Raw genomic sequence first — 25,554 nt, 5'->3', positions numbered from 1 at the left:
CATTTATCCTAGCAGTGAGAGCTTCCATTTTTGATTGCACCTCATTAATAGCTTTTTTGATTTCAACTTGGTTAGATTTTAGTTCTTTTATTTCTCCAGAAAGGGCTTTTATCTCTCCGGAGAGGGTTTCTCTAATATCTTCTATGCCTTTTTCGAGCCCGGCTAGAACCTTGAGGATCGTCATTCGGAACTCTAGATCTGTCATGTTACCAATGTCTGTACTGATTAGGTCTCCAGCCTTTGGTACAGCCTCTTGTTTTTTCTTTTGAGGTGAGTTTTTCCGCCTTGTCATTTTGTCCAGGTAGGATTTGCTTTCTCCTGCTGTGGAATTCCGCTGTTCTTGGTGACTGAAGTTGGTTTTGGCTGGGTTTCTTGTTGATCTTCTGGGGGAGGGGCCTGTTGTAGTGATTCTCAAGTGTCTTTGCCGCAGGCGGAATTGCACCGCCCTTGCCAGGGGCCGGGCTAAGTAATCCGCTCGGGTTTGCTTTCGGGAGCTTTTGTTCCCTGTGCGCTTTCCGTAGAGTTCCGGAGGACGGGAATGAAGATGGCGCCCTCCCAATCTCTGGCCCGGAGGAGCCGAGAGCTTGGGGTTCCGCTCCTCAGTGCGCTCTCAGAGCAAAGCGCCCACCGCCCCGCCTCCCTGGCCTGCGGTCGTGCCTTGAGGAAAGCAGTCAATTGCTGGAGCTGGAGAAAAGTGCCGGGTTGCTTCAGTCTCCGTGGCCTCTGGCCGCGCTCCAAGCCCACCCAGCCTGTGACCAGCACAAGGTAACCCCGGGCTTAGAGCTCACTCCTCGGCTTTGTCGCTGTAGCCGGCTTCCCCGCTCTAATACCTGCGAGCTCTGCGGCACTCAGACACCCCCAGTCCTTCTGTGACCCCGCGGGACCTGGGGTTATGCTGACCCCGCCTGGGTTTCCCCCCGGTTTAGCCTCTTGAGCGATGTCTCCCAGTGGAGCCGACTTTTAAAAGTCCCGATTTTGTGCTCTGTCGCTTGCCGGGACCCGGCCCCTCCCCCCGGGGTCTATCTTCCCGTCGCTTTGGATTCACTTCTCCACTGGTCCTACCTTTCAGAAAGTGATCGATTTTCTGTTTCTAGAATTGTTGCTCTTCTTCTCTTCGATTTCCCGTTGGATTTGTAGGTGTTCACAATGGTTAGATAAGCTATCTAGCTGATCTCCTGCTACCCGATGTCGTCTCAGCCTGCTACTTCTCCGCCATCTTGACTCCTCCCCCTGATTTGTTGCTTCTAAATCAAACCTATAAACCTCAATAAAATCAAAACAAAATAAGGTACATATTATTAAAATATTTATGTAAATATGTATGTAAAATATGTTATGTATAATATGTTTGAGTTTATTAAAATAATCTGAGAGTGGGGATAGGAATAAAACAAGATTGGTCATGACTTGATAATTGTTGAAGAATCTTTCCTTGTATCTTCCGACAAAATGTAGTGACAAAGAATGCATTTCTGTTTTCATACAATTATGAAAATACATACTCATGTATTACTTGAGCCATTGAATGGCAGAAGAAAGGACATTTCTCCAATATTTCATGTTTTATTTTTTTTTTCCCTAGTAAGTAAAAAATGCAAAAGAGGCTTCTCAATCTGTGATTGTTCAGTGTAATTTTGTGACTATTTGAATATTGACATAACCACAATCAAAGAGAAAATTATAATGCTTAGATTTTTGTTATCTTGCTGATTATAACTTTCATTTATCGTTAGTTAATAACTCAAGACTCAGTGTATACTCAGGAAGAGGTTCCTGAGTTAACAAGAATGATGTAGACCAGGGGTCCTTGGCTGGCCCAGTCAGTAGAACCCCTGACTCTTGATCTCAGGGTCGTGGGTTCAATCCCCAAGCTGGGGGTAGAGGTTGCATTAAAAAAGATAAAATCCTCAAAGAAAAAAAAAAAAAAAGTAAAAGAAAATCTTTGGGTGCCTGGGTGGCTCAGTGGGTTAGGCCTCTGCCTTCAGCCCAGGTCATGATCTCAGGGTCCTGGGATCGAGTCCCGCATCAGGCTCTCTGCTCAGCAGGGAGCCTGTTTCTCCCCCATCTCTCTCTGCCTACTTGTTTTCTCTCTATGTCAAATAAATAAATAAATAATCTAAAAAAAAAAAGGTTAAAAAAAAAAAGAATGATGTAGACCTATATTTTATGTTAGTTAGGTAATCTGTATTAGTTAAGGTAATGCTAGATGCTAAAAAGAGACAATTCCTAATGTTCCGCCATCTTAGTACAATAGAAATTTATTTCTTGTTTATGTAAAGACCAAAACCAGGTAATGCTTATCATTGGTGGCTCATCCCCCTTTCAGATACAAACTCCTTAGATCTTTATGGAACTGCCATTTTCAACAGATGGCTTCATGGGTTACCATGAAGCAGGAGAATAAGGACTACCACACCTAGAAGGTTTATTTATTCATTTTTAATTTTTAAAAATTTTCTTTCTTTTTTTTTTTAAGATTTTATTTATTTATTTGACAGAGAGAGATCACAAGTAGGCAGAGAGGCAGGCTGAGAGAGGGTGGGGGGGGAAACAGGCTCCCTGCTGAGCAGAGAGCCTGGCTCTCTGATGCAGTGCTCGATCCCAGGACCCTGAGATCATGACCTGAGCTGAAGGCAGAGGCTTAACCCACTGAACCTCCCTGGTGCCCCTATTTATTCATTTTTAAAATGAACTTTAATTAATGTATTTACTTAGATTTTATTTATTTTATTTATTTATTTGAATAAACTTTGTTTGTTTGTTTGTTTGAAAGCACAGAGGGAGAGTGAGGGAGAAGTAGACTCACTGTTGAGCAGGGAGTTCATGCGGGGCTCAATCTGAGGATCGATCCTCTATCGGAGGACCCTGAGATCATGACTTGAGCCAAAGGCAGATGCTTAATCGACGAAGCTACCCAGACACCCACACCTGGAAGGTTTATAGGGGTCAGGCCTAGTAGTGATGCGTGTCACTTCTCCATTACATTGATCAGAAGTTAGTGTTATGGCCATACCAAACCGCAAGCCAAGCTGAGAAATGCACTGTAGGTTGATGAACAGCTATCAGCTCTCACTGTCTTATCAGTTGTTTATCTGTTTTACTCTTCTTTATGTTAAGAACAGAGAAGTATCTTAGATTTTACCTTACTTGCAAGCTAACAAGTTAGCCTACTGCCACTGTGGCCACTGGCAAAAAGCCTGAGATCCTGGGTCAGAGATAAAGGACTTTGTTACTCATACCACAGCAAGCAGGCAAGGTCAGCCCTGTTTGCACTGGTTCTCCTTGTTCCTAAGTTCCACTAGGGCAGTGTGAGAGGGCCTATGTAGATGATATGCATGCAGTGGTTTTTATCACAGCTGAGGAACCCTGAGCTTAGGAAACCTGAATCCTTTATGATGGGTTACAAGTAAACCTCAGAACTTTGCTCTGGATGGGGGCTACCATCTTTATTATACCAGACAGTGGACAGACTTAAGCTTTATCCATGAGGAAGGCACTATCTCTAGGCTGCTTGATGTAAAAACATCTTTGAAAGGATAGTCTAAAATAAAAGCTGTCATTTAAAAATTTTACTCTACCCAATTTTAATTTTTAAAAATTGGTGTAACAAGGGCACCCAGGTGGCTCAGTTGATTGAGCATTTGACTCTTGATTTTGGCTCAGGTTATGATCCCAGGGTCGTGGGATTGAGGGTGTTGGGCTGCACTACGGAGTCTGCTTGAGATTCTCTTTCTCTCCCTCTGCCTCTGCCCCTCCCCTTGCTTGTCCACCTGCTTATGAAATAAATAAATATAACTCTTTCAAAAAATTATGTACCAAATTTTAGTGTATTTTTGTCATTTATGTACCTATATCTATAATGTTTATAAAATAGGACTTTTGTTAAACACAATTTTGTGCTCTACTTTTAAATTTAACATCCTATACTCTTGTTTATTTCACTTAAAGGGTCTTTTTTCTTCACTTTTATTAGGATATAATTAATGTGTAACATGGTATAAACTTAAGGTATACAACATGTTTATTTGATACACTTACATACTGCATAAATGATTACCACCATGGCATTAGCTGACACCTCCATCACCTCACATAATTACCATTTTATTTTTAGTGGTGGTAACATTTGAGATTTGCTTTCTTAACAGCTTAATGCTGTATATTAGAATCCCAGAATTTATTCATCTTTTAACTGGAAATTTTTACCCTTTGACCAACATCTTTCCATTTCCCTGAGCCCTTAGCTGCTGGTAACCACCATTTTGCTATTTTTCTGAGGTCAGCTTTTTTAGATTCCACATATAAGTTATATCATATAGTATTTGTCTTTCTCTGTCTTATTTCACTTAGCATAATGCCCACAGGTTTCATTCATGCTTTTGCAGATGGTAAGATTCTCTTCTTTTTCATGGCTGAATAATATTCCATTGTGTATGTGTATGTATGTATGTGTGTGTGTGTATATATATATTTGTACCACATCCTTTTTTTTTTTTTTTTTTTTAGTGGGGGCGGAGACGGAGAGGGAGAGAAAGAATCTTGAGCAGACTCCACATCCAGCCTGGAGCCTGACATGGGACTTGATCTCACAACTGTGAGATCATGATTTGAGCTGAAATCAAGAGCTGGGTGCTTAACTAACTCAGCCATCCTGGCGAGTGAACATGGGAATGCAGATATCTTTTCAAGATCCTCATTTCATTCCCTTTGGTTATATACCCAGAAGTGGGATTTTTTTGCGGAACCTCCATACTCTTTTCCATACTCCATGCTACTTTACATTTCTACCAACAGTGTATAAGGGTTCCCTTTTCTACATTCTCTCTAGCACTTGTCGTCTCTTATCTCTTGCTGTAAGTCTCAGTTATAAAATATGAAATATTATAAATTGTATTTTAAAAATACATTAAAAATTGTACAGGTTGTTCTTTCTAATAGCTTTCTAAGTTTTGTCAAAATTAAGGTTGTTAACCAAAATTAGGCTTCTCATATGACTTCTATTTCATGTGATTTTAGGAACACGACAGATAGTCTTAGTATCTTGACAATGCTTTTTCCCCTTTTCCATTTTAATATACAGGTCAGGATGAATGAGCCAAGTAATTTTTTTTTTTTTTGCATAGTTAGTTTTGACAATAAAAAATTTGGATTTTCTTGTCTGTCTAATGTAGACTTAGAATTTTTTCATTTTGTGCTTTTTGTCCTCGCTTATGTTAGCTACACAAGAAAGCCTAGGACATTGATATCATTGGTTTATCTTTTGCATTCTTATCCTATACAGCTCTGACCTCCCATTTGTAGACCCTAGTTTCAATCCTTTTTTAATTTCTGAGATGCTTGCACATCAATAAAATTCCTATATTTTTAATATCTTCCTTGAACAAAAGTTTTAAACTTCTACCGTATAATGTATGTACGTACTTGTCTTTTCTGTTGGAATAGTCTATCTCCTGTGAGGATGATGCTGTCTTCTCCTGAAGCTCTTTTTTTTTTCCTTTTAGATTTTATTTTATTATTATTATTTATTATTATTATTATTTATTATTGTTATTATTTTTTTAAGTAAACTCTACCCCAATTTGGGGCTTGAACAAAGGGCCCTGCAATCAAGAGTCACATGGTCTCAGGGTCTACCAGCTAAGCCAGCCAAGCACCCCTCCTGAAGCTTTTTCAAATGTTAATTTTCTCCTGTTGTATCTACCTTATCAGTCAGGCCTGAAGGTGGGATAGGTGACCTTGTTCCATGTTTCTCTTTCCAGACCATTCTCCTTGTCTTCCCTAAAAACAGATTTGAATAATCATTTGAGCCAAATGATTATACCTCCCTCCATCTAGCTACTTTTATTTGTTGGCTTATCAGCCAGCCCCTGCCTGAACTCTGTGAATTTCTCAGAAATTTCTCCTGGGTCACAGTCACTCCATTACTGTTGCTGTCACCATTCCTGGTAACTCCAGTGCCCACACAGAGTGTCCTTGCTCTCTCACTTTCCTTGAGTCCTTTACCTCTAGTCATCTTGTTACTGACCTACACTAACATACTTAAGACCTAGTTCATATCAGTTTCTGCACCCTCTCTGTAATATCGATATTAATTTCATGTATCCCAGTCTATCCATTATGTCCTGTCTTTACAGCTCAGCTGCTTTTGTAACTGAACTCCAGTAATTTTTAGACTCACACAAAACTTTAACATCAGTTACCAATTATATCTTAACAATTTTCAATTTCCTGAACCCTTCCTTACTCAGCTTAGATTTCATGCTCCATCAGTATAATCACTTCCTTGCGTTTACTGTCTTCAAGTTACCTGCCCTTTTTCTCAGTGTTGTACATGGTACAGTTTCTCTGCTTAATTACTTAAGTAATTTCTCTGCTTGAATGCAAACATTGATCTACTCAACACCTCTACTGATGCAGCTGAGTGTGGTGAGAACAAAACCTGTAACATACTGTGTCTCCTTTTAAATCCAGGTTAACTGTCTTCAAGTGATTTCTCTCAATCCCTCATATCCCATGTCAAATCTGTTAGCATTTCGTATTTACTTTTTATTCCAAAAATCTATTGAGGATCTGCCCTACTTTTTACATCTCTACTGCTACTAAGTAAAATATTGTCCAAACTATCATCTTCTTTTTCATAGATTTTAGATTTTTTTTCCTAAAAATGGAGGGAATTTTATAGCCTCACATAACTGAAAAACCTGATAACTATTTTATCTTCAGCTGTGGTGTGATCCAGGGACTCAAAAAATGCCATCAACCAAAGACAACTACTGCTAACACTTCTGTGCATATCTTGCCAATATCAAAGCAACTGAAGGACAGAGACATTCTGTTGCACATACATGCAATTTCTTCTACCTCAAGCATACTACAATCCTGCTTAAACATGGGCTTAATAATTTCAAAGGATAACCACTTTATAGATCATTCATCCATTTGGCTAACAAATACTTAAGGGCCTTTTTTAATATATTTTTTATATTTTACACTGTTAAAATCCTTCTTTTCTTCACTTTTAAGATCATCCTGGAAATTATTATCCAGTGACAATACATACATGTGGTAACACTCTCATATATGTGATAACATTCTGTCATATATGTGAAAACACTCATTGATTTGATTTAATTTCCTTTATGGCCTTCAGTGAACCACACCATCTGCAACCCAGTCTCTTTTGGCTCTGCTTTCTTCCCTGATTTTTTTTCCTTAAGATTTTTACAGTAGCTTCCTCAGGGGCTTCTCTGCTTTACATTTGACTCTCTGTAGTTTATTCTCAGCAAAGCAACCCAAATTAACCATTTAAAATGCCAGATTACATATACTTTTTTTTTTTTTTTTTTGGTTTCTTCACAACCCCCCAGTAACTTCCCATCTCTTTTACAGTGGCCCATGCACCCTGTGTGATCTGGTTCCTGGCTTTTTAAACCTCATTTCCACTGTTTCCCTTTTTTGCTAACTCATTTCAGCCACCCTGGCTGGCCTCCTGTTTTTCTCTCACTACTAAGCATCATCTTCCTTTAGGGTCTTTGCACTTACAGTTGTCTCTGATTATGTATTTTTCCTGTTAGTCTCTTGCCTTTATCAAACTGTAAGCTCCTTGTATCTGCAGCACCCGGGACAGTGCCTGGCCAACTAGGCCCTCAAGTATTTGTTAACCAAATGAATGAATGATCTATAAAGTGGTTATCCTTTGAAATTATTAAGCACATGTTTAAACAGGGTTGTAGTATGCTTGAGGTAGAAGAAATTGCATGTATGTGCAACATTAATGCCTCTGTCCTTCAGTTGCTTTGATATTGGCAGGATATGCACTAAAGTGTTATCAGTAGTTGTCTCTAGTTAATGGCATTTTACATTTTACATTTCATTTTCATAGTTTTTCTGAGTATTTGGGTAGTGAATATATATTAACCATTATTAGGAAATTTTTATTCCATTTTCAAAAACAAAATATGAGAACTAGAAAGATGGTGTGGTTCACTGAAGGACATAAAGGCAATTAAAGCAGTGTGTTATCATATATATGATAGAATGTTATCACATATCTGAGAGTGTTACCACATGTATATATTGTCACTGGATAATACTTTTAAGGATGATCTTAAAAGTGAAGAAAGGAAAGATTTTCCAGTGTCTCACTATAACTTTATCTTCAGAATATACATTTCTGGATCATTTAGAATTAAGAATTCTAGTAATTGAGTCCTCTTAAACATTGCCCACTAAATTTTAACAGAGCAGAGGGAAACTTTGTGATGAAGTTCTGGGAGGGCCTATTCTCTATCTGTTGTCTCCTTTGTCAGACTCTCAATTATAACTGTTCCAATTGCTGATGATCTTTTATGCTCCTAAAGTATGGATGGTGGCTTTTTTAGGATGAGGATTGTATCTTTTCCATCTTTGGGTTCTTACTGCCTAACCTAGTGGTTGGTATATAATAGGTACTGAATAAGTATTTGATGGATAAATGTTGTTGTTTTCAATTGATCAGTGATAGTACTAGTTTCTCATGGGTATCTTTCTTTTTTTTTTTTTTTAAGATTATTTATTATAGAGAGATAGAATGTGAACTGGGGGAGGGGCAGAGGGAGAAGGAGAGAATCTCAAGCAGACTCCCTGCTGAGCTCGGAGCCTGCCGTGGGGCTTGATCTCATGACCCTAAGATTATGACCTTAGCTGAAACCAAGAGTTGGACACTCAGCTGACTCAGCCACCCAGGTGCCCCATCATGGTTATCTTTATTAGGGAAAACCTTTTGATTGGGTAATAAATTCCCCAGTGCTATAGATAAGTGAATGTGGTAGTTTGGTTGTTGGTGGACAGGAGGAAAGAGGAAAAACAAGAAAGAAAAACCGAAACAATGATAGACTATTCCATTCAAAAAGATGAATACACACACATATTAAATGACAAACTATGTGTTTCTTTTTATTTTTAATTGGACAGTTATTTCATTGGTTAATTTTCTTAGTGACATGATTTGTTCTTACTCGTGTTGAATTAGGAAAGCATTTTAGCCTCAATATTATGATAAACTAGATGTATAAATGTTAGTGCTAATAGCTTAGTATTTTATTTTAGTCTTCTACAAATTGATGCCTGTGGTATCTGGATATTTTTTGGCTTGTTCTTATAAATAAGATCTCAGTGATGTTTAAGGAACAGCAACTTGTGGCCAGAAAAGAAAAAAGCTCCATATTATCCAAGCTAAGCAATATAAATAAGACTCAGAAATCCCCCACTAGATCAAAAACCTCCTAGAGAAAGATCTCTTGAGCCTGCAAACTAAAGACCTTCAATATAATTTTAAATAAAGCCTTTTATGTAGTATGAGAACATTTTTTAGTTGATAATCAATTGCCACTATTATGTAGGCTTAGTAGATTTGCAAATTTACAAGTTTAGTTTTTACAAGTCAGTTGGGTCCCTTCCTCAGGAAATCAGTTCAAGTTTTTTTTTCCTATATTGACTCAAAGAGCCTAGTTGTCCTTAAATCCTGCAAATATATTTGCCTTATAATTTGACGGCATTGAGTCAACACCCTTATAGGGTCTGTAGTGTTGTAAAAAGAGAAACTGTCCAATAAAGGATCACATTTGAAAAAATAGACTGTGCTGGATAAAACCGGTATTGGCCATGAGTACCGTGCTTTGCTTTAAAGCACCTATACCTATTCAAGGGAATATTCCCTTACTGAGTGCTTTCAAAATGTATACTTTAGGTTTGGAAAGCAACTGAGATGTATCTTTGTGAAATTAAACCATGGTTTCAAATAAAGTAAGCATGCAACAAAATATTGCAACCTTTTGGCATAAAATTAATTCTGTATTTGTGTTAACATTAAAGTTTATAGAGATTGCAGAACTATTGTAATTATTAAAGCAATTAAATTGTTTCAAACTAAATATTATATGTTTATTAAAATAAAAAAATTAAATATGCTTGGGTAAGTGCATCTTTCAGTTACAGTTGACCCTTGAACAACATGGGGGTTTGGGGTGCCGATTCCCTGCATAGTCAAATCCATGTATAACTTTGGCTCCCTGAAACATAACCACAAACAGCCTACTATTGCCTGGAAGATTTACTGATAGCATAAACAGTCAATTAACACATGTTTTGTTTGCTATGTGTGTATATATATACACACACACACATATTCATATATACATACATACATATATACATACATACATATATATATATATACTATATTCTTACAATAAAATAAGGCAGAGAAAAGAATGCTATTAAGAAAATCACAAGGAAGAGAAAATACTTTTACAGTACTGTACTGTAAAAATCCACATCTAAGTTCAAACCCACGATGTTCAAGTGTCAACCATAATCACTATGTTTAAACATGTTATGCTAAGTAGATCTTTTTTGGGGTCTCATCAACGTGCCTGAAGCTGTAGGTAATAAGAATGATAGCTTTCATTTTTCAAGCACTTTTCATGTGCTGGTCATTGTGCATCATCCATGCATTCACTCTCAAATAACTCTACATAAGGTAGGGGGGTATATATATATGTGAGATATATATATATACACACATATATATATGTGTATATATATGTAATATATATTTATATATAATACATGTATATCTATACATGGTTAGCCTCAGTTTTTAGCTTTATAGACTCAAGCATAAAAAGGTTAAAGAAATTGCTCAAGGTGACACAGCTAGTGTCTAAGCTGGGAAATAATTTTGGAAAGTAAGTCAAATTTAAACATGTTAACAATGTATTGTTTGACTCTGATACTGAGTTTTATTCTCTGTTTTTGTTCACTTTTCTAGTTGATTTGGAACATATGCGAACAGTAAAACCTGAAAAACACTTACGGTTTTGCCAGGAAAATGGTTTTAGTAGCCACTTTGTCTCAGCAAAGACAGGAGACTCTGTAAGTAAAATAATGAATATTGAATATTATGAGCGATCTTTTGTTTAGTAATAGTATTCACAAGAAGTACATTTCCTAGGCTTAACTTTTGGAATAAATTAATTCCTATTGAAGACATAAAATAGATAAAGTGTTTATTCTGTTTATATTACATTTATAATTCATTTAACCTAAGTTTATGGTTATTTTAGGGAATTTTAAAGTATGAGAGAGAAAGAACATATATCAAAAAAAAAAAAAGAGAACATAAAAATCACCCACTATCTCAGCATCCAGAGATTACCATTCACAACCTCATATGATTCCTTATAGTTTTCTGATGCTCACAAATGCTCGTGCTGTTGCTGTTGCTGCTAGTGAATCGCATTCACTGAATGCTTACTTTGTGACTTGCGTTGTGCTTCTCCCATTATGTCTGTGCTATAGAGGAGTCCTAGACAGTTTATGTAAGGGGGGGGTCCAGGGTACACAGCTAATGAGTGGTGGGGATAGGATTTGTAAACCTAAGTAGTGACTGTCCAGGGTTATTAACTGCACTAAAAATTTATTTAAAAAATTAAGATCATAAATATAGAAATAACGTGGTATTTTAATTTTTTATTTAATATATTTGTGAGCAGAAAATTTGACCATGTCATCTGATACTATTAAAGAGATTTAATAATCCATTAGATTTAATTAGATTTAATAATCCATCCTACTGCCAACATTGTATTAGTGCCATTTCACTGTGGTGTTTTTTTAACATCCAGAATTTTTAAATTTACTTTTAAATCTATGTTATTTTGGTAGGCCAAAAAAAAGAAAGAAAGAAAAAAGGTACCTTGGTGCTTGAATTTCTTTGATTGCTATCAAGGTTGAACTTTTAAAAATTTCATTACCTATTTATTTTCTGATTATTATCAGAACTTTCCCCGATGATAATGCAAACATGGGCACATACCCACCCATGTCATTCAAAAATGTGTAAAATCAGTACTCCTTGATAAATACATGGATCAGGCTTCTACCCTCACTTATCTTCCTAGGGATCTTCTGTCATTTTTGAATTATTTTATTTTATTTAATAATTTATTATTATTTTTGAGAGGGAGGGAGTGAACATGTGAGTGGGCAGGGAGGGGTAGAAGGAGAGGGAGAATCTTAAGCAGACTCCATGCCCAGTGTGGAGCCTGATGCAGGGTTCAGTCTCTCAATCCTGAGATCATGACCTGAACTAAAATTAAGGGTCGGAAGCTTAACACACTGAGCTACCTAAGTGCCCCTAGAATTATTTCAACTTTCAGTATTTTAGCTTGTGTTTAACCACTCCATATTTTTTATGTACTTATGTTGAGCCATTCTTAAAAATCCTTGTTATTTTCCTTTGAAATGCAACTTTGAAATGGTTTATTCTTGTGGAATCACTTTGAGATTTTAGTCATCTCCATTTCAGGTTATTTTCCTCATCACCTGGGGGGTTGAGCTCCTGACTATAGTTTCTCTGATACTACCTTTGTTGTAATTCTTAGTGATTCCAGTATCTTTGTCCTCCACCCCACCTCAGCCACTCACTCCCAGGCTTTGTCATTACAGATCACAACATCTCAATGTCAGACATCGTAATCAATAACCACCCTCCTGTCTTTCCAGCTCATACCCCTGAATGCCCTAGTCTAGATAATCTGCAGTCCTGGCAGGACCTGCTACATGCAGATCTTAACATCTTTTTAATGTCCCCAACCTCCTTTCATGTCCTCATTTTCCTGTTTTCCTAACTTAAATCTCTTGGCCAATCAAAATCATTGCCATATGTAGGGGCGCCTGGGTGGCTCAGTGGGTTAAGCCTCTGCCTTCGGCACAGGTCATGATCTCCGGGTCCTGGGATCGAGCCCCACATTGGGCTCTCTGCTCAGCAGGGAACCTGCTTCCCCCTCTCTCTCTGCCTGCCTCTCTGCCTACTTGTAATCTCTCTCTCTCTCTCTCTCTCTGTCAAGTAAATAAATAAAATCTTAAAAAAATCGCTGCCATATGTATACCCTCAATTCCCTTTACTTGCTTTGACTTTCTCAGATTCATTTGGCTAAACCTTAACTCTGGTTTAAACCAAGCTCCTGCTGTTTTGTGGCAGCACCCAGGTATTTGAACATGATCAGAGAGAAACAGAGGCATGCTGGAGGTTTCACTTAAAATTCACAATCACTAGTCTGAAGGGGGGCCTTAGTGCTGCTCAGTGATTATACCCCATGTCCTTAGGCCATCATCACTCCCTCTCACCTTGATGACTGTTTTCATAACTTCTCTTCTCTCTTCAGATCTTCAACATTTCCTCATCCATTCTCTGAGCTGATGACCTTGTTTTCTATTCTATAGAAATCTGAAGTCAACAGAAGATAACTGCATACATAGTCTTGCCACCACATTTACTCCCATTCTCCTTGCTCCCTGTCTCTGTTCCCATATCCTCTGTCTTCTGTCTGGTTACTGAAGGACAAACCGTCCATGCTCCTGGTTAGGGCCCACTCCTCCATTGTGCATTAGTCCCATTTCTCTTGGCCTAGTAACGGACATTGATTGCTCAGCAATTCTCTCTCCTTCCTGTATCATCACTTTTTTTTTCTGTCTACTGGATTATTCTGTCATCACAGAAAATGCTATGACTTATCTAATTTTAAAAACAAGAAATCCCATAATTTTTTCTAGCTGTTGCCTTCTTTCTTTCCCCTAGTTCCAGTGGAATGTGTTTTGAAAGAGTTGTCTCCAGTTTTCTCTTTGCAGTTTGTCTTGAATAGTTTTCACCTGGACTTTTTCACCCGGTATTTCACCCATACTACTGTTATTATAATCACCAATGACCTCATTTTTGCTAAATGCAGTGGTCAGTTCTTAGTCCTCATCTTACATAGTTGAGGCATATAAAATAGTCAATCACTCTCTCTTCTTTGAAATACTTTCCTCACTTACCTTCCAGGATACTACACCCCCTGATTTACTCTTACCTCACTAGCTACTCTCTCATTTCCTTTTGCTGATTCCCTCTCACTCTCAACTTCTGAATATTGGAGTGCCTTGGGGCTCAGTCCTTGGTACCTTTCTCTAAACTTACTCCCCAGTGACCTCATTTAGCCTCAGGGCTTTGACCAGACCTCTTCCCTGAACTCCAGTCTGCCCAGCACCTCCACTTACATGCCTAATAACCTAGTCTTTTCCAGGTTCAGAACTGAACTCTTGATAGTCTCTCCTGGAATCTCCCATAGTCTTCCCCAGTTATAATAAATGGCAGATCTTCTGCTAATTGCTAAGATGGAGAAAATTTTAGAATCCTTCTTGACTTCTCTCTTTCTTTCTTACCCCGCATTTGTCTATTGCTAAGTCCTGTTGGTTCTTCTTTCATGATACATCCAGAATCTGGTGACTCTTTCTTATCCTCTCTACTGCTACCACTTTGTTTCAAGCCTCCAACATCTTTTAGCGTTCTTGCTGGCTCCTCTTTTTGTACCCTTTATCTTCTGTATTGAGAATATTCAATATAAGAATCAGATTGACCCTATTAAAATAGAAGTCACATCAAGCCACCTTCCCATGGCTTCCATTTAACTCAGAGTAAAAGTCAAAGTGCTTCCATAGCCTACCAGATCTTATGTGATATGTGTACTCCCTTAATCTCTTTGCTTATTTTCCTTCATAATCCCCACTTTCTCTCCATTCCATCATGCTAGCTTTCTCATTTTTCTTGAATGTTGACCATGAGTGAACTATCATATATAATCCCTTTTAGGATGTAAATAGCATAAGCCTTTTGGAGATACGTATGTTTTATTTTAGAAATCAAAATTAGTTGCAATAAATATTCAGTAAGCATGAGATAAGTAGGGGTAAGAATATGAAAAGACACTTAAGAAACAAAGACAAGTGTAACATTACAGTCATTGTCTGGGTTGGAGTCCTGGGAATCCTAGTGAGCTCAGCATAAGCTAAGTATGTATGAAAGGCTGTTTATAGAAAAGTACTGTTGATTTCTGTTTAAGGATAACACAGTATACTATTCCTTTACTCTGAACTAATAAAATAAAGATTACTAAGTTGTTTTGCTCAAGAGATACGGAACATTTATTGAAATTGATGAAAGCCACAAAGATTGTTAAAGGGTTAGAAGGTAAGATCTTTTAAGATAGGCTAAAGCCAGATCAAAAGACCAATATAGAATTGCCAGTGAAAAACCGTGGTACTAAAATACAGACTAATTTATTTTCCCCTGGACTTTTAGGAGTTTGCTATGCTAGTAGTCTTTTTTTTTTTTTAATGTGGTATCTGTAATTAATTCTCTTATGTTAGAATTTTTTAAATGTAGGGGTGCCTGAGGTGGCACCTGAGTTAGTTAAGCAGCTGTCTTTGGCTCAGGTCATGATCCCCGGGTCCTGGGATCCAGCCCTGTGTTGTCGGGCTTAGTGGGGAATTAGCTTCTCCCTCTGTCCCTCCTCCTGCTCGTGATCTCTCTCTCTCAAATAAATAAAATCTAAAATAAAATAAAATAAAAAATTTTTAAATGTAAATTTTTAGGGATAAATATCTTTGTGTTTAGACCAATCTAGTGAATTGCATGATTTTCAAATTGTGATTTAATCATTTTAAAATTATTATACTTAAAATGTTATTGTATTTGACAGAGCTATTTTTTGAATAACCTGGTACATCATATTTTCACAATTCTTGATGTTTATCATTTTTTAGAAAGTTCAATTTATTTGACGTTAACTTAAGCATGCCTGTTTTAAATCATTTAAACCTTTTTTTGTTATGTAGGTCTTCCTGTGTTTTCAGAAAGTTGCTGCTGAAATCCTTGGAATCAAATTAAACAAAGCAGAAATAGAACAGTCACAGGTGATTATATTGAACTTTTATTTTTAAAAAACAATTTATTTCCTAAAAGACATTAATTTCACCACTGACTCCTTTAACATTTATGCACTCTCTGTACATATCCCTAAAAGCCTTAGGAATAAATTGTGTGTATGAATGAATCAGTGTTTAGTGTGGAAGATGGAGGATGTTAACTTTTTGTTCAATTATGATACCCTTGAAACTTCATTTTGTCCTAAAATTGAGATTAATATAATACACATTTCATCAGTAGTTAAATAATGGGTTAAGATGCTGACCATATTGTTTTGTACTTCTTTATTTAAGTTCTTCCAGGATTACTATACTACAATATTCTTTTTATATTTCATACAAAGTCCCGACAGTTTACTTAAGTTTAGTCTTAGAGTTTACACTGTTTGGCATCCTCCACGTTCACTTTGGTAAAACATTATTTTTTCTTTAAGCCTGTGTTCTCTATTCTTCTCTAAAACATCCCCTCTTGTAATAAGACTAATTCTTGATGTTATTTTATTGTTAATTTAATACACAATTTAATAATGGTATTAATTATTAAAGGCAGTCCTTACACTAATAAATGAATGTGAATACTAACAAACATTTAAAAATACCACCATAATAGTACACCAATTCATATGTTTGATAGAATGAAAAATCAGAGTAAGAACCTAGAGTTTAAAGGTAAGTTTTTGGTTTGCTGAGAAACAACAGATATATTACATTTTCCCTCAATCCCATCCACTCTATGCCTATCCCATTTAGCTAAAAAGGTATAATTGTCTTTTCCCATCTTTATATTTTCTTTAATTTTTTCAGTGTTCTGTGTCTTATTTTCATAGTAACTCTGTGTGTGTGTGTTGTGTGTGTGTGTCTGTTTTAAAACAGAGCAAATACCAATTGAAAATTTTTATGCTGATGTGACTGTTTCTAGGACTTGATAACAATATTTGAAACTCTGGAAATCTCTTTTTATTTATCATTTTTCGAAAGACATTTATTTCAGCACTTACTCGGATGTGTTAATTGCATAGCTCTCTACCCTTCCTGTATAACTTACCTTTTTAGTGCACCTCATCTTAATAGGCAATGACGCTATTTCAGTCTTTGGTTTGTCCGTAGAGTTTACTTTGAATCCATTCATCTGAAGATGAGTTCAACTTACTAGAACCCTCTTTTGTTTTGTTTGCCAGAATCCTTTGTGTAGAGAAGCCTCGTTCTTCTTTTCTGAATCTGATTAATTTGGTGCTTTTGCCAGTTAAATCATTTATTTTACAATTGACAGCATTTCCCTGTGGAAACATTTTCAAAAGTTCAGATTTTAAGAAGAGGTTTCTAAGGACCTACGTCCAAGCCAGCAAGTCATGTTGAGCACAGTTATTTCTTTTTTTAATTGAAATCTGTTTGGCATATCACATTGGATAAACTTAAGGTATATGGCATGTTAATTTGATACATGTATATATTGTAATATGATTGTCATTGTAGTGATCATTAACATCTCTATCGCATTACATAGTTATCTTTTCTCTTTAGCAGTTGGAATAATTAAGTTAGAGTTTCTTAACACCTTTGATGATTATAATACAATATTGTTTATTTTCACTGTACTGTGTATTGTATCTCTAGGGTTTATTTACTATTTGTTTTAAATGTGTACCCTTAAACAACATTTCTTCATTCTCCCTAGCCCTGATCCTTGGCAACTACCATTTTATTCTGTTTTATAAGTTTGGCCTTTTAAAATTCCACATGTAAGTGATATTACACAGTGCTTGTCTTTATCTGACATCTGTCACTTAGCATAACATGCTCAAGGTCCACCCATGTTGTCACAAATGACAGAATGTCTTCCTTTCTCATGGCTGAGTAACACTCCATTTTATATATATATGTGTACTATATTTTTAAGAAGATTTATGTATTCATTCTAGAGAGTACATGTGTGCTCATGTGGGGAGAATGTTGGAAGGAGAGGGAGAGGAAGTCTTATGCAGGCTCCATGCTGAGTGCAGACCCTGGCATGGGGTTCGATCCCATGATCCATTAGATCACTACCTATGAGATCACAGCTTGAGCTGAAACTAGGACTCAGACGCTCAACAGACTGAGCCACCCAGGTACTCACTCCATATATGTACCAGACCTTTTTTTATTCTTCCATCTATTGTTGGACACTTAGGTTGTTTGTATATCTTGGGCTGTTGTAAATAGTGTTGCAGTGAACATGGGAGTGCATATATCTTCAAGTTAGTGTTTTTATTTTCTTTGGCTAAATACCTGGAAGTAGAATTGCAAGATCATGTGGTAGTTTTGTTTTTAATTTGAGGGGGAACCGCCACAGTTTTCCATAGTGGCTGCACCAGTGTACGTTCCCACCAGTGGTGCAAAAGTGTTTACTTTTCTTCACGTTCTCCCCAACATTTATCTCTTTATTCTTGATGTTGGCCATTCTAACTGGTGAGTGAGAGAGGGGGAGAGAAAAAGAAGTGGGGCAAGGAGGCAAGACAAAGAGGGAAGGAGAATGCACACTTGTTTTCTGTGTTTTTTGAATGATTCCTGAGGGAATTTGGTGTAACATTTGAAGTGTTTTGTTTTGAAGTGTTTTATTTTCTGGAGAAGGAGCTAGTTGGTAGACTCACCAGACAAATGGAAACCGATGCTATAGTAATTCAGTTTGTGACATAGGTATTTATAATCAGGTTATGGGGCGCCTGGGTGGCTCAGTGGGTTAAACCACTGCCTTCAGCTTGGGTCATGATCTCAGGGTTCTGGGATTGAGCCCCATATTGGGCTCTCTGCTCAGTGGGGAGCCTGCTTCCCTCTCTCTCTCTGCCTGCCTCTCTGCCTATTTGTGATCTCTGTCTATCAAATAAATAAATAAAATATTTAAAAAAGTATGATCTAAAAAAAGAAACAAAAAAACTTTTATAATCAGGTTATGGTCTTGGTTCCATTTAGTGATTATTTAAAAAGATTCCGCTATTTTAGTTCTTCTAACATAGTTTGTTCCTCTTAGGGAATTCTATAAAATGAGTTACCAGCATATTTTGCAAGCTTTGTAAGGAAGAGGAAGGGGAAAAGGGAGGAAAGAAAGGGAGCACAGTTCATTAATACAGCAGACGTTCTTTGCTGGCCTACTTCATACCAGGGGCCGCAGTAGAATCTTTGGATCCAGAGAGGAATGTGTGGAAGTCCTTGTCCTCATGGAGCTCCCGGAACAAGTTGGGGCAGACAGCTATTTAAACACTTACGAACACTCTAGATGCCTTGTCCACAGTTCCTGATTTAAGCAATAGTTGAATTTGTATCATTTATCTGTACTCTTTTTTTCCCCAACTATTCTCTTCTAAGATAGTGTAAAAGCCAGGACTGGTTGTTAACAAATGTCCTTATTTCCCATTTTGTTCAAGTTTTTTTGTTTGTTTGTTTACAAAGTAGTCAAACCTTTAGGGAAAAAATGAATTTCCAGTTGGTATTCTCTCAAAGGTGTAGCGTTCAACTTTTCAGGGAGAATGGCAGGCAGAGGGAGAAGCAGGCTCCCTGCTGAACAAGAAGCTTGATGTGGGACTCAATCCCAGGACCCTGGGATCATGACCTGAGCCAAAGGCAGATGCTTAACCAACTGAGCCACCCAGGCATCCCAAGAGTCCTTAATACATTTTTAAGCCTGGACATTTTCACTTTCCAGTTAATAAACTATGAATTTCTGTTTGGTTTGAACTTGGTAAGCATTAGTTTCTCAAAAAAAAAATTGTTTTTTCTCTTATGTCTGAGGTACTAAACTTGCTAAAAAATGCATACACACACACACACACACACACACGTACTACATATGAACGCATCTAGCATGGTAATGCATGCACATAACTGTACAACTGAAGTGCCCATTTAACGCCTTATCCTAGCATCCCTCTCTTTAGCTTTATCTGAATATTGATCTTCCTTAAGGAGACACAAGGAACTTAGATTCTTCTTGCCTAGATGTTAATCTTTATCATTTTTTTCCAGTCTGTTTACAAAAACTGCAATGAGATTCTTTTCTTATCTTAAATATCACTTGTCTTCCTTGCAGAACATATTTACTCGCTTTGTACATACTATTCTAATCCTCAATACTGAACATTGCTTAATGTATTTCCTTATCATCCCATATTTTTGTTTTCCTCCTCACCTTCAAAGTGATTTTTTCATGTAGTTTCAAGATCTATAGGTGGGACTTTAGAGACCATGTAAATAAACCTTGTGTTTTTAGGTCAGGAGGTTGTGAACACCAAAATGGTAAAGTAACTTATACCCAAAGTGATGAAAGTTACTGGAAGCATCTAAGGGCACATTATATGGAAGAAAAAGAAAAGTAGTTTCCTTTAAGTTCCTACTGTGTGCAAAGTTCCATGCTTTAAAAAATGCTATAACTGAGATGCCTGGGTGGCTCAATTGGTTGAGTGTCTGCCTTCAGGTCAGGTCATGATCTCAGAATCCTGGGATCGAGTCCTGCATTGGGCTCCTAGCCCAGTGGGGAACCTGCTTCTCCCTCTGCCTGCCACTCACCCTGCTTGTGCAGTCTCTTTCTCTCTGATAAATAAATAAAATATTTTTTAAAAATGCTATAATCATGTTTAAATGGTAATCTATAATTTTGTTGCACTTTGAATATGTATCAATCATAATATTCTTTTAATAGTTTACATCTCTGTATTTCATGCTAGACTCTTACACATCTCGGAAAGAGAGATTATGTATTATTTATCTGAACGTCTTCAATATCTAGAATAGTGATTAACTTTGAATGAGCGATAGTGACAAGTGTTTTAAGCCTTCAAGGTATGTTTACTCCATATCCTGAACATGACAAACTACAACTTGTGCAATGGCAAATGTGTTACTACTATCTGGATTAAGACACCATTGCAGAATTGGCAAATTGATCTTTAGTGTCCTCTCAAGTGTCCATCTCTACTCTTTACACCTTCCTGCCCAGCGCCTGGGTTGCTTTCTTGCTTACCCTCTGCACAGCTGCCGTTTCCATTTCTAATATCCACTCACAAGTAAATACTCTGACAAAGTAAGGGTTAAGCCGGTGTTCAGCCACTCAGCTTCTTTCCTCTTACGGCCATTTCTTTATTTTTACTCCATTAACTAATAGCAGAGAATAATAGCAGAGTGTACTTTGGCTCCACAAGTAAAAGTTGGTGTTTTGTAGGTAACTTTTTCTCTGAAAACATCAATGAATGGCTTGTAAGCAAGCTGATGACTATGAAGCCACCGACTCTGAAGTTTATGGCATGGAAATTATGTTTTTCTCCTCATAGAAAGCAAAGTTTTGAATTTGTAGAGCCTTAGTCTGACTTACAGTTCAGATACTTTGTACAAGGCTTTATGTCAGACAGCCAAGGCCTCCAAGAAAGATGTTGCCCTGTTAGTTCTTCATTAATTTGATGAAAATTAATGGTGAAAATCCAAGTCATTTATGTTAGTCAGTACTTCAACCAAAATGTCTTGACCACAGGTCAGTAACCTGGTTGTGTTTATAGGATAGGTTTTAAACCGACATTGTGGAGGATTAATGAGTTGCTTACTGATTATGAAAATCCCTTTTCTTTATTGTAACCCATAGTTTGTCATGAAACAGTTAGGTTTGGGGAGGTCAGATAATGGTGTTCAACGTTAATACCTCATGTGGCAGTTGGTAATGCTTCTGTTGATAGCATCAGGCTGAATGCCTAGTAAATCATGAGTCTTGTCCAGAAGTTAATGTTGCTTGCTAGAGAATTGGAGCCAAGCCCATCCAATGCTAATTACCATAGAATCCTCTTCATTTACTATCAGTTGTTTATTTAATTTGTTATAAATATTATCACAAACAACTACTCACATTAACATGTGTTTCTATATGTGTTAATTAATATATACTAATATGAAGAAAGATTTTCTGAAATAAGATATTTGAAATCATAAAAAAAAGTGAGGATAATTTCAAGTGTAAGAAATTTGAGGGGAGCACATTATCTCTATCATACTTGTCATACATGCTCTTTTCATCCTAAGGGTTAGAGCCATCCAAAACCTATCAAAGTAATTTTGATTTTTTTATTTAGCAAAACTCCTTTAGATATTTGAAACAGTAGTTATTATGCTTAAATACTGTATGTCAGGACTTCCTCTGGAATGATAGAAAAGTGTGTTTCGAAATTGTTTATTTCTATATGGAATTTGGAAGTGTGGAGGTGAGGGTTGTGTGGGACGAGGCAATGAACATCAAAAAGAAGTCTTTGACAAGCAATAGATAATAATAAGTGTAAAGATTGTAAGTGGCACATGGCTTCCCCAGATTTATGTGTCTGCTCCCCACCTTCAAAGAGAATTAATTACTCCTCCTGCCTGTATTCCCACAACATATTATAAGTCCACTAGTAAAGCTCTTACCTTGTATGGCAACTAGCTGTGAACATGTTTCTCTTCTCATTTAGTGCAGAGCACCTAGTGAACAGAGCCTGTGTAATTTACCTGTGCATTCCCAGTAGAGAGTGACTGGCACATAGAGAGAGAGATCTGCGGTACTATTTGTTGAAGAAGATGGAATTAAATACCGTTACTGTACTTTAGTATAGAAAAGCCTTGTAATTCTTTTTTGTCCTCTGAAATTCTGGGTGTTATAGATACAATGTGTCATTGTGATACCAAAAATAGAACTCCCAACTTGTCTGGGAGGTTCAGTAGACCTGTTTCAATAATTAAATGGAGTTGCAAAGAGGAGTGTTTCATGGATCTTCATTCATTTTCTTTCCTTTTATATGCATAAATTGTTTTTTTTTTGTGACATGTTTAAATTTATGTGTTTGTTTCTTTTTCTGCTTTGGTATTCCCTTCTATTTTCAGCCATTGAACATACTTTCCATTTTTTCTTTCTTTTCTTTTCCCTGCCCCCTGCTTTCTTCTTCATCTTGTTTATGTTGTACGGAATTGGCAGCATATTGTCAGGGCAGAAATAGTGAAGTACCCGGAAGAAGATAATCAACATACCAACTCTGCTCAGAGTAGAATCTGTTCAGTACAGTAGTGCAGGTATTAAGGGGTAAATTGATTGCATTTGGGGGGAGGAGGGAGGGAGAACTGGTAGATGCTGTCTTGCTCTTTATTCCTCATGAGTAGAGTTCAAATGATTATTGTACATGATTGGAAATTAGTATTGTTAATTGTAAGGCCTGTTTTAGAACTTTGAAAAATTGGTTCTTTGCCAGGAGACTGACAAACAAGAAATTGGAACAAATTAAAATAACATTTCAGTTACTTTCAAACATATTTGTTCTTATGGTTGTGTTTACCACATGTGCAGTGAAGTGAAGAGTTGCAATGGTTATTTCATTATTCAGTCCTTCCCATTTTTCTTGAAACAACATGGTAATTGAAAGAGTATTTTTTTAAAATTTGCCTTGAATTACCTTTCTTTGTCTGCTTCTGTGTACAGATTTAGTAATAGAGTTGGGAATAGTGAAGGAGCTGTTTTAATTTAAATTATTACTTGGGGCATATTACTAAATTCATCATTGAAGATATTCCTTGAAGTGTGGGTTAGAGGGATGGAAAGAAGAGTTAAAAGTGTCTTTTGGTTTAAATAATTTTTAAAAAAAACCATGAATGTGAGGTAATTTTCTAAATTTTTCATTCTATATTTTGTTAGAGTCCTTATTCATAACCCAATAGTGAGCTCTTTGGTAGTAAATTAGGGATTTGGGAGGAAAGTTATAAAAACTGGAAAAGTTTTAAAAATTGTGTTGCTCAAAACATTTCTCCTTTGTATGTGACTCCTATTTAACATTTACACATTTCTTACTAACTCACAGATTGCTGCAGATACTCTAAAAAAGTTATGGCTGGGTAAAATGGTTTATTTAAATATTAATAAATGATGACATATTTTACTTTGAAATTATGATGTCTTGCCTATGAATTAAAATATGTGAATGATTAATTCTCATTCCTTTGCTTTAAATTATAACCAGGGTTTAATTTTTCATATTGATTTGTCAGTTATGTTTTAGACTTTTTGTAACCTCAAGTTAATGTCATAAAACCAGAGAAGACTCAGTAATGGAATTGGTCTTCCATCCTTAAAAAACAAAAAAAAAACAAAAAACAAACCCAAGTCCCTCACTCTCCAACATCTCAGCTCTCCAACAGTTTGTCCTGATTGATTCTTTTAATATCAGTTCTGGCTTCATTTATGATGTCTGTCATCAGGAGTTCACCAAAGTTCAGAAAATAAAAATATACTTCAATGAGCTCTTTCTAAATGTTCTGATGTTCTGATAATAACTCTGTTTTCTTTTATGACAGAGGGTGGTGAAGGCAGATATTGTAAACTACAACCAGGAACCTCTGTCAAGAACTGTTAACCCTCCTAGGAGCTCTATGTGTGCAGTTCAGTGAGCGCACTGTACCTTTGTACCAGTGGTCCTGGCGGCCCTTCCCCACTGTGTGGCCTGGGGCCTCTAGAAGCTCTGTTATCAGTGGCCATCTCTGTAGCATTCGGTTAACACTTTCCTTCCAGCTCCCTTGGCTCCTCGGCCTGGACAGGATTCAACTTTGGGATGACACGCTTGGAATCCAGAATGGAAAGCCCCTTCTCTGGAATTAGACTGCTTCACTGAAAAAGAATAATGTTGGTTCTCTTTATGTTCTCCCTTCTTTTTTCTCCAATGTAAACTTTTTTAGACAAATATGAAAACTATACAAGTCTTGATCAACAGCCAGGATTTTGGCACAAAATCATTCTCTCATCTGAACTCCTACCTGGAAAATGCGCTTCCGAGTGTAAACATTTAAACAATTAATATATTTTATCTATAGATATTTCAGAAGGCATTCTTTTGCTGTCTATTGTGAGTAAAAATATATAAAGTTGTATCCAACTGAAAATGCTTGAAATAAAGCTGTAATAGATCTATTTTTTTCATTTTTTAAAAAGGAGCCTAAATTGTTTATATTGTAGTTGTAGCTCACAAAGTAGTGAGTATTTGTTGTTGTATTTTTATTACTGTGTCATGGTCATTATGTATTGTGTAACACTCAGGTTAGATGGCTTTCTGAGGTTTGATAAGTGTTCAGCTGATGTCTCCTCCAAACTGCAGAAGAGCATTCTCAGACGAGTCACTGCTGGTGTTGGATCATTGTGGGTCAGACTGTACCCGATGTTCAGATGTTCTTCTCCTGCAAATAAACTTATTTCAGTTACTTTTTTGGGGGAATTTTCTTTGGTGTCTTTCTTTTAGTTACAATCAACATAGTGTATTTGGATACAAAGTGAGGGATCATGTCATATTTAGTAAGCTTTCAATCTCAGACTTGTAGGTTATTTTGTTGGACCAATTCAAGTCCGTAGCCTGGCATGTCAGGACTCCACATGAGGTGCCCCCTACCTCTCTACCTTTTCTCATCCTGATCTCCTGTGCACTTCCTACCTCTGCACAGATAGAGTCCTGGACTTAGTCCTATGTGCTTTGTGATGCTCTGCCTTCCTGTCTTAATGCACAGGTCCCTCTGCCTGGAATCTGCCCCCTCCGAATTCTGTCTTCTGCCAGACAGCCTTTAGGCACTATGAGGGCAGGGCTCTGTGTATCTTGGTCACAGTTGTGCTTGGCCTAGTGGGTGCTTCATACTTGCCACATCAAAACAGGAATGAATGCTGTCCCTCCCCAAAGCCAGTCCTCATCTATACAGCACAAGTTCCACGTGAGTACCTTTTGGATGGTCATTACTTCTTCCTGCCTCTAATCACAGTTG

The 25,554-nt window shown here is 37.0% G+C and overlaps 1 protein-coding gene across 5 annotated transcripts in view; it reads left to right on the top strand.

Moving 5' to 3' along the window:
• The window catches only part of RAB28 (RAB28, member RAS oncogene family), a 102,805-nt gene extending 77,798 nt beyond the window's left edge, over window positions 1-25,007 (top strand). For 2 of the 5 annotated variants that reach the window (XM_080797793.1, XM_080797798.1), the window contains 3 exons: window positions 10,811-10,914; window positions 15,697-15,774; window positions 24,109-25,007. In XM_080797793.1, coding sequence (XP_080653919.1) covers window positions 10,811-10,914; window positions 15,697-15,774; window positions 24,109-24,201 — 275 coding nt within the window. In that variant the 3' untranslated portion in view covers window positions 24,202-25,007. Of the gene's footprint in view, window positions 1-10,810; window positions 10,915-15,696; window positions 15,775-22,741; window positions 22,837-24,108 lie in introns of all 5 variants that reach the window. The other 3 variants (XM_080797795.1, XM_080797794.1, XM_080797796.1) reach the window with 3 other exon arrangements.
• The last annotated feature ends 547 nt before the right edge of the window (window positions 25,008-25,554 follow it).

This window comes from Martes martes (assembly GCF_963455335.1).
Source record: "Martes martes genome assembly, chromosome: 2".
Taxonomy (NCBI): domain Eukaryota; kingdom Metazoa; phylum Chordata; class Mammalia; order Carnivora; family Mustelidae; genus Martes; species Martes martes.
Note: the sequence above shows the minus strand (reverse complement) of the source record. Positions and strands in the feature narration are given on the sequence as shown.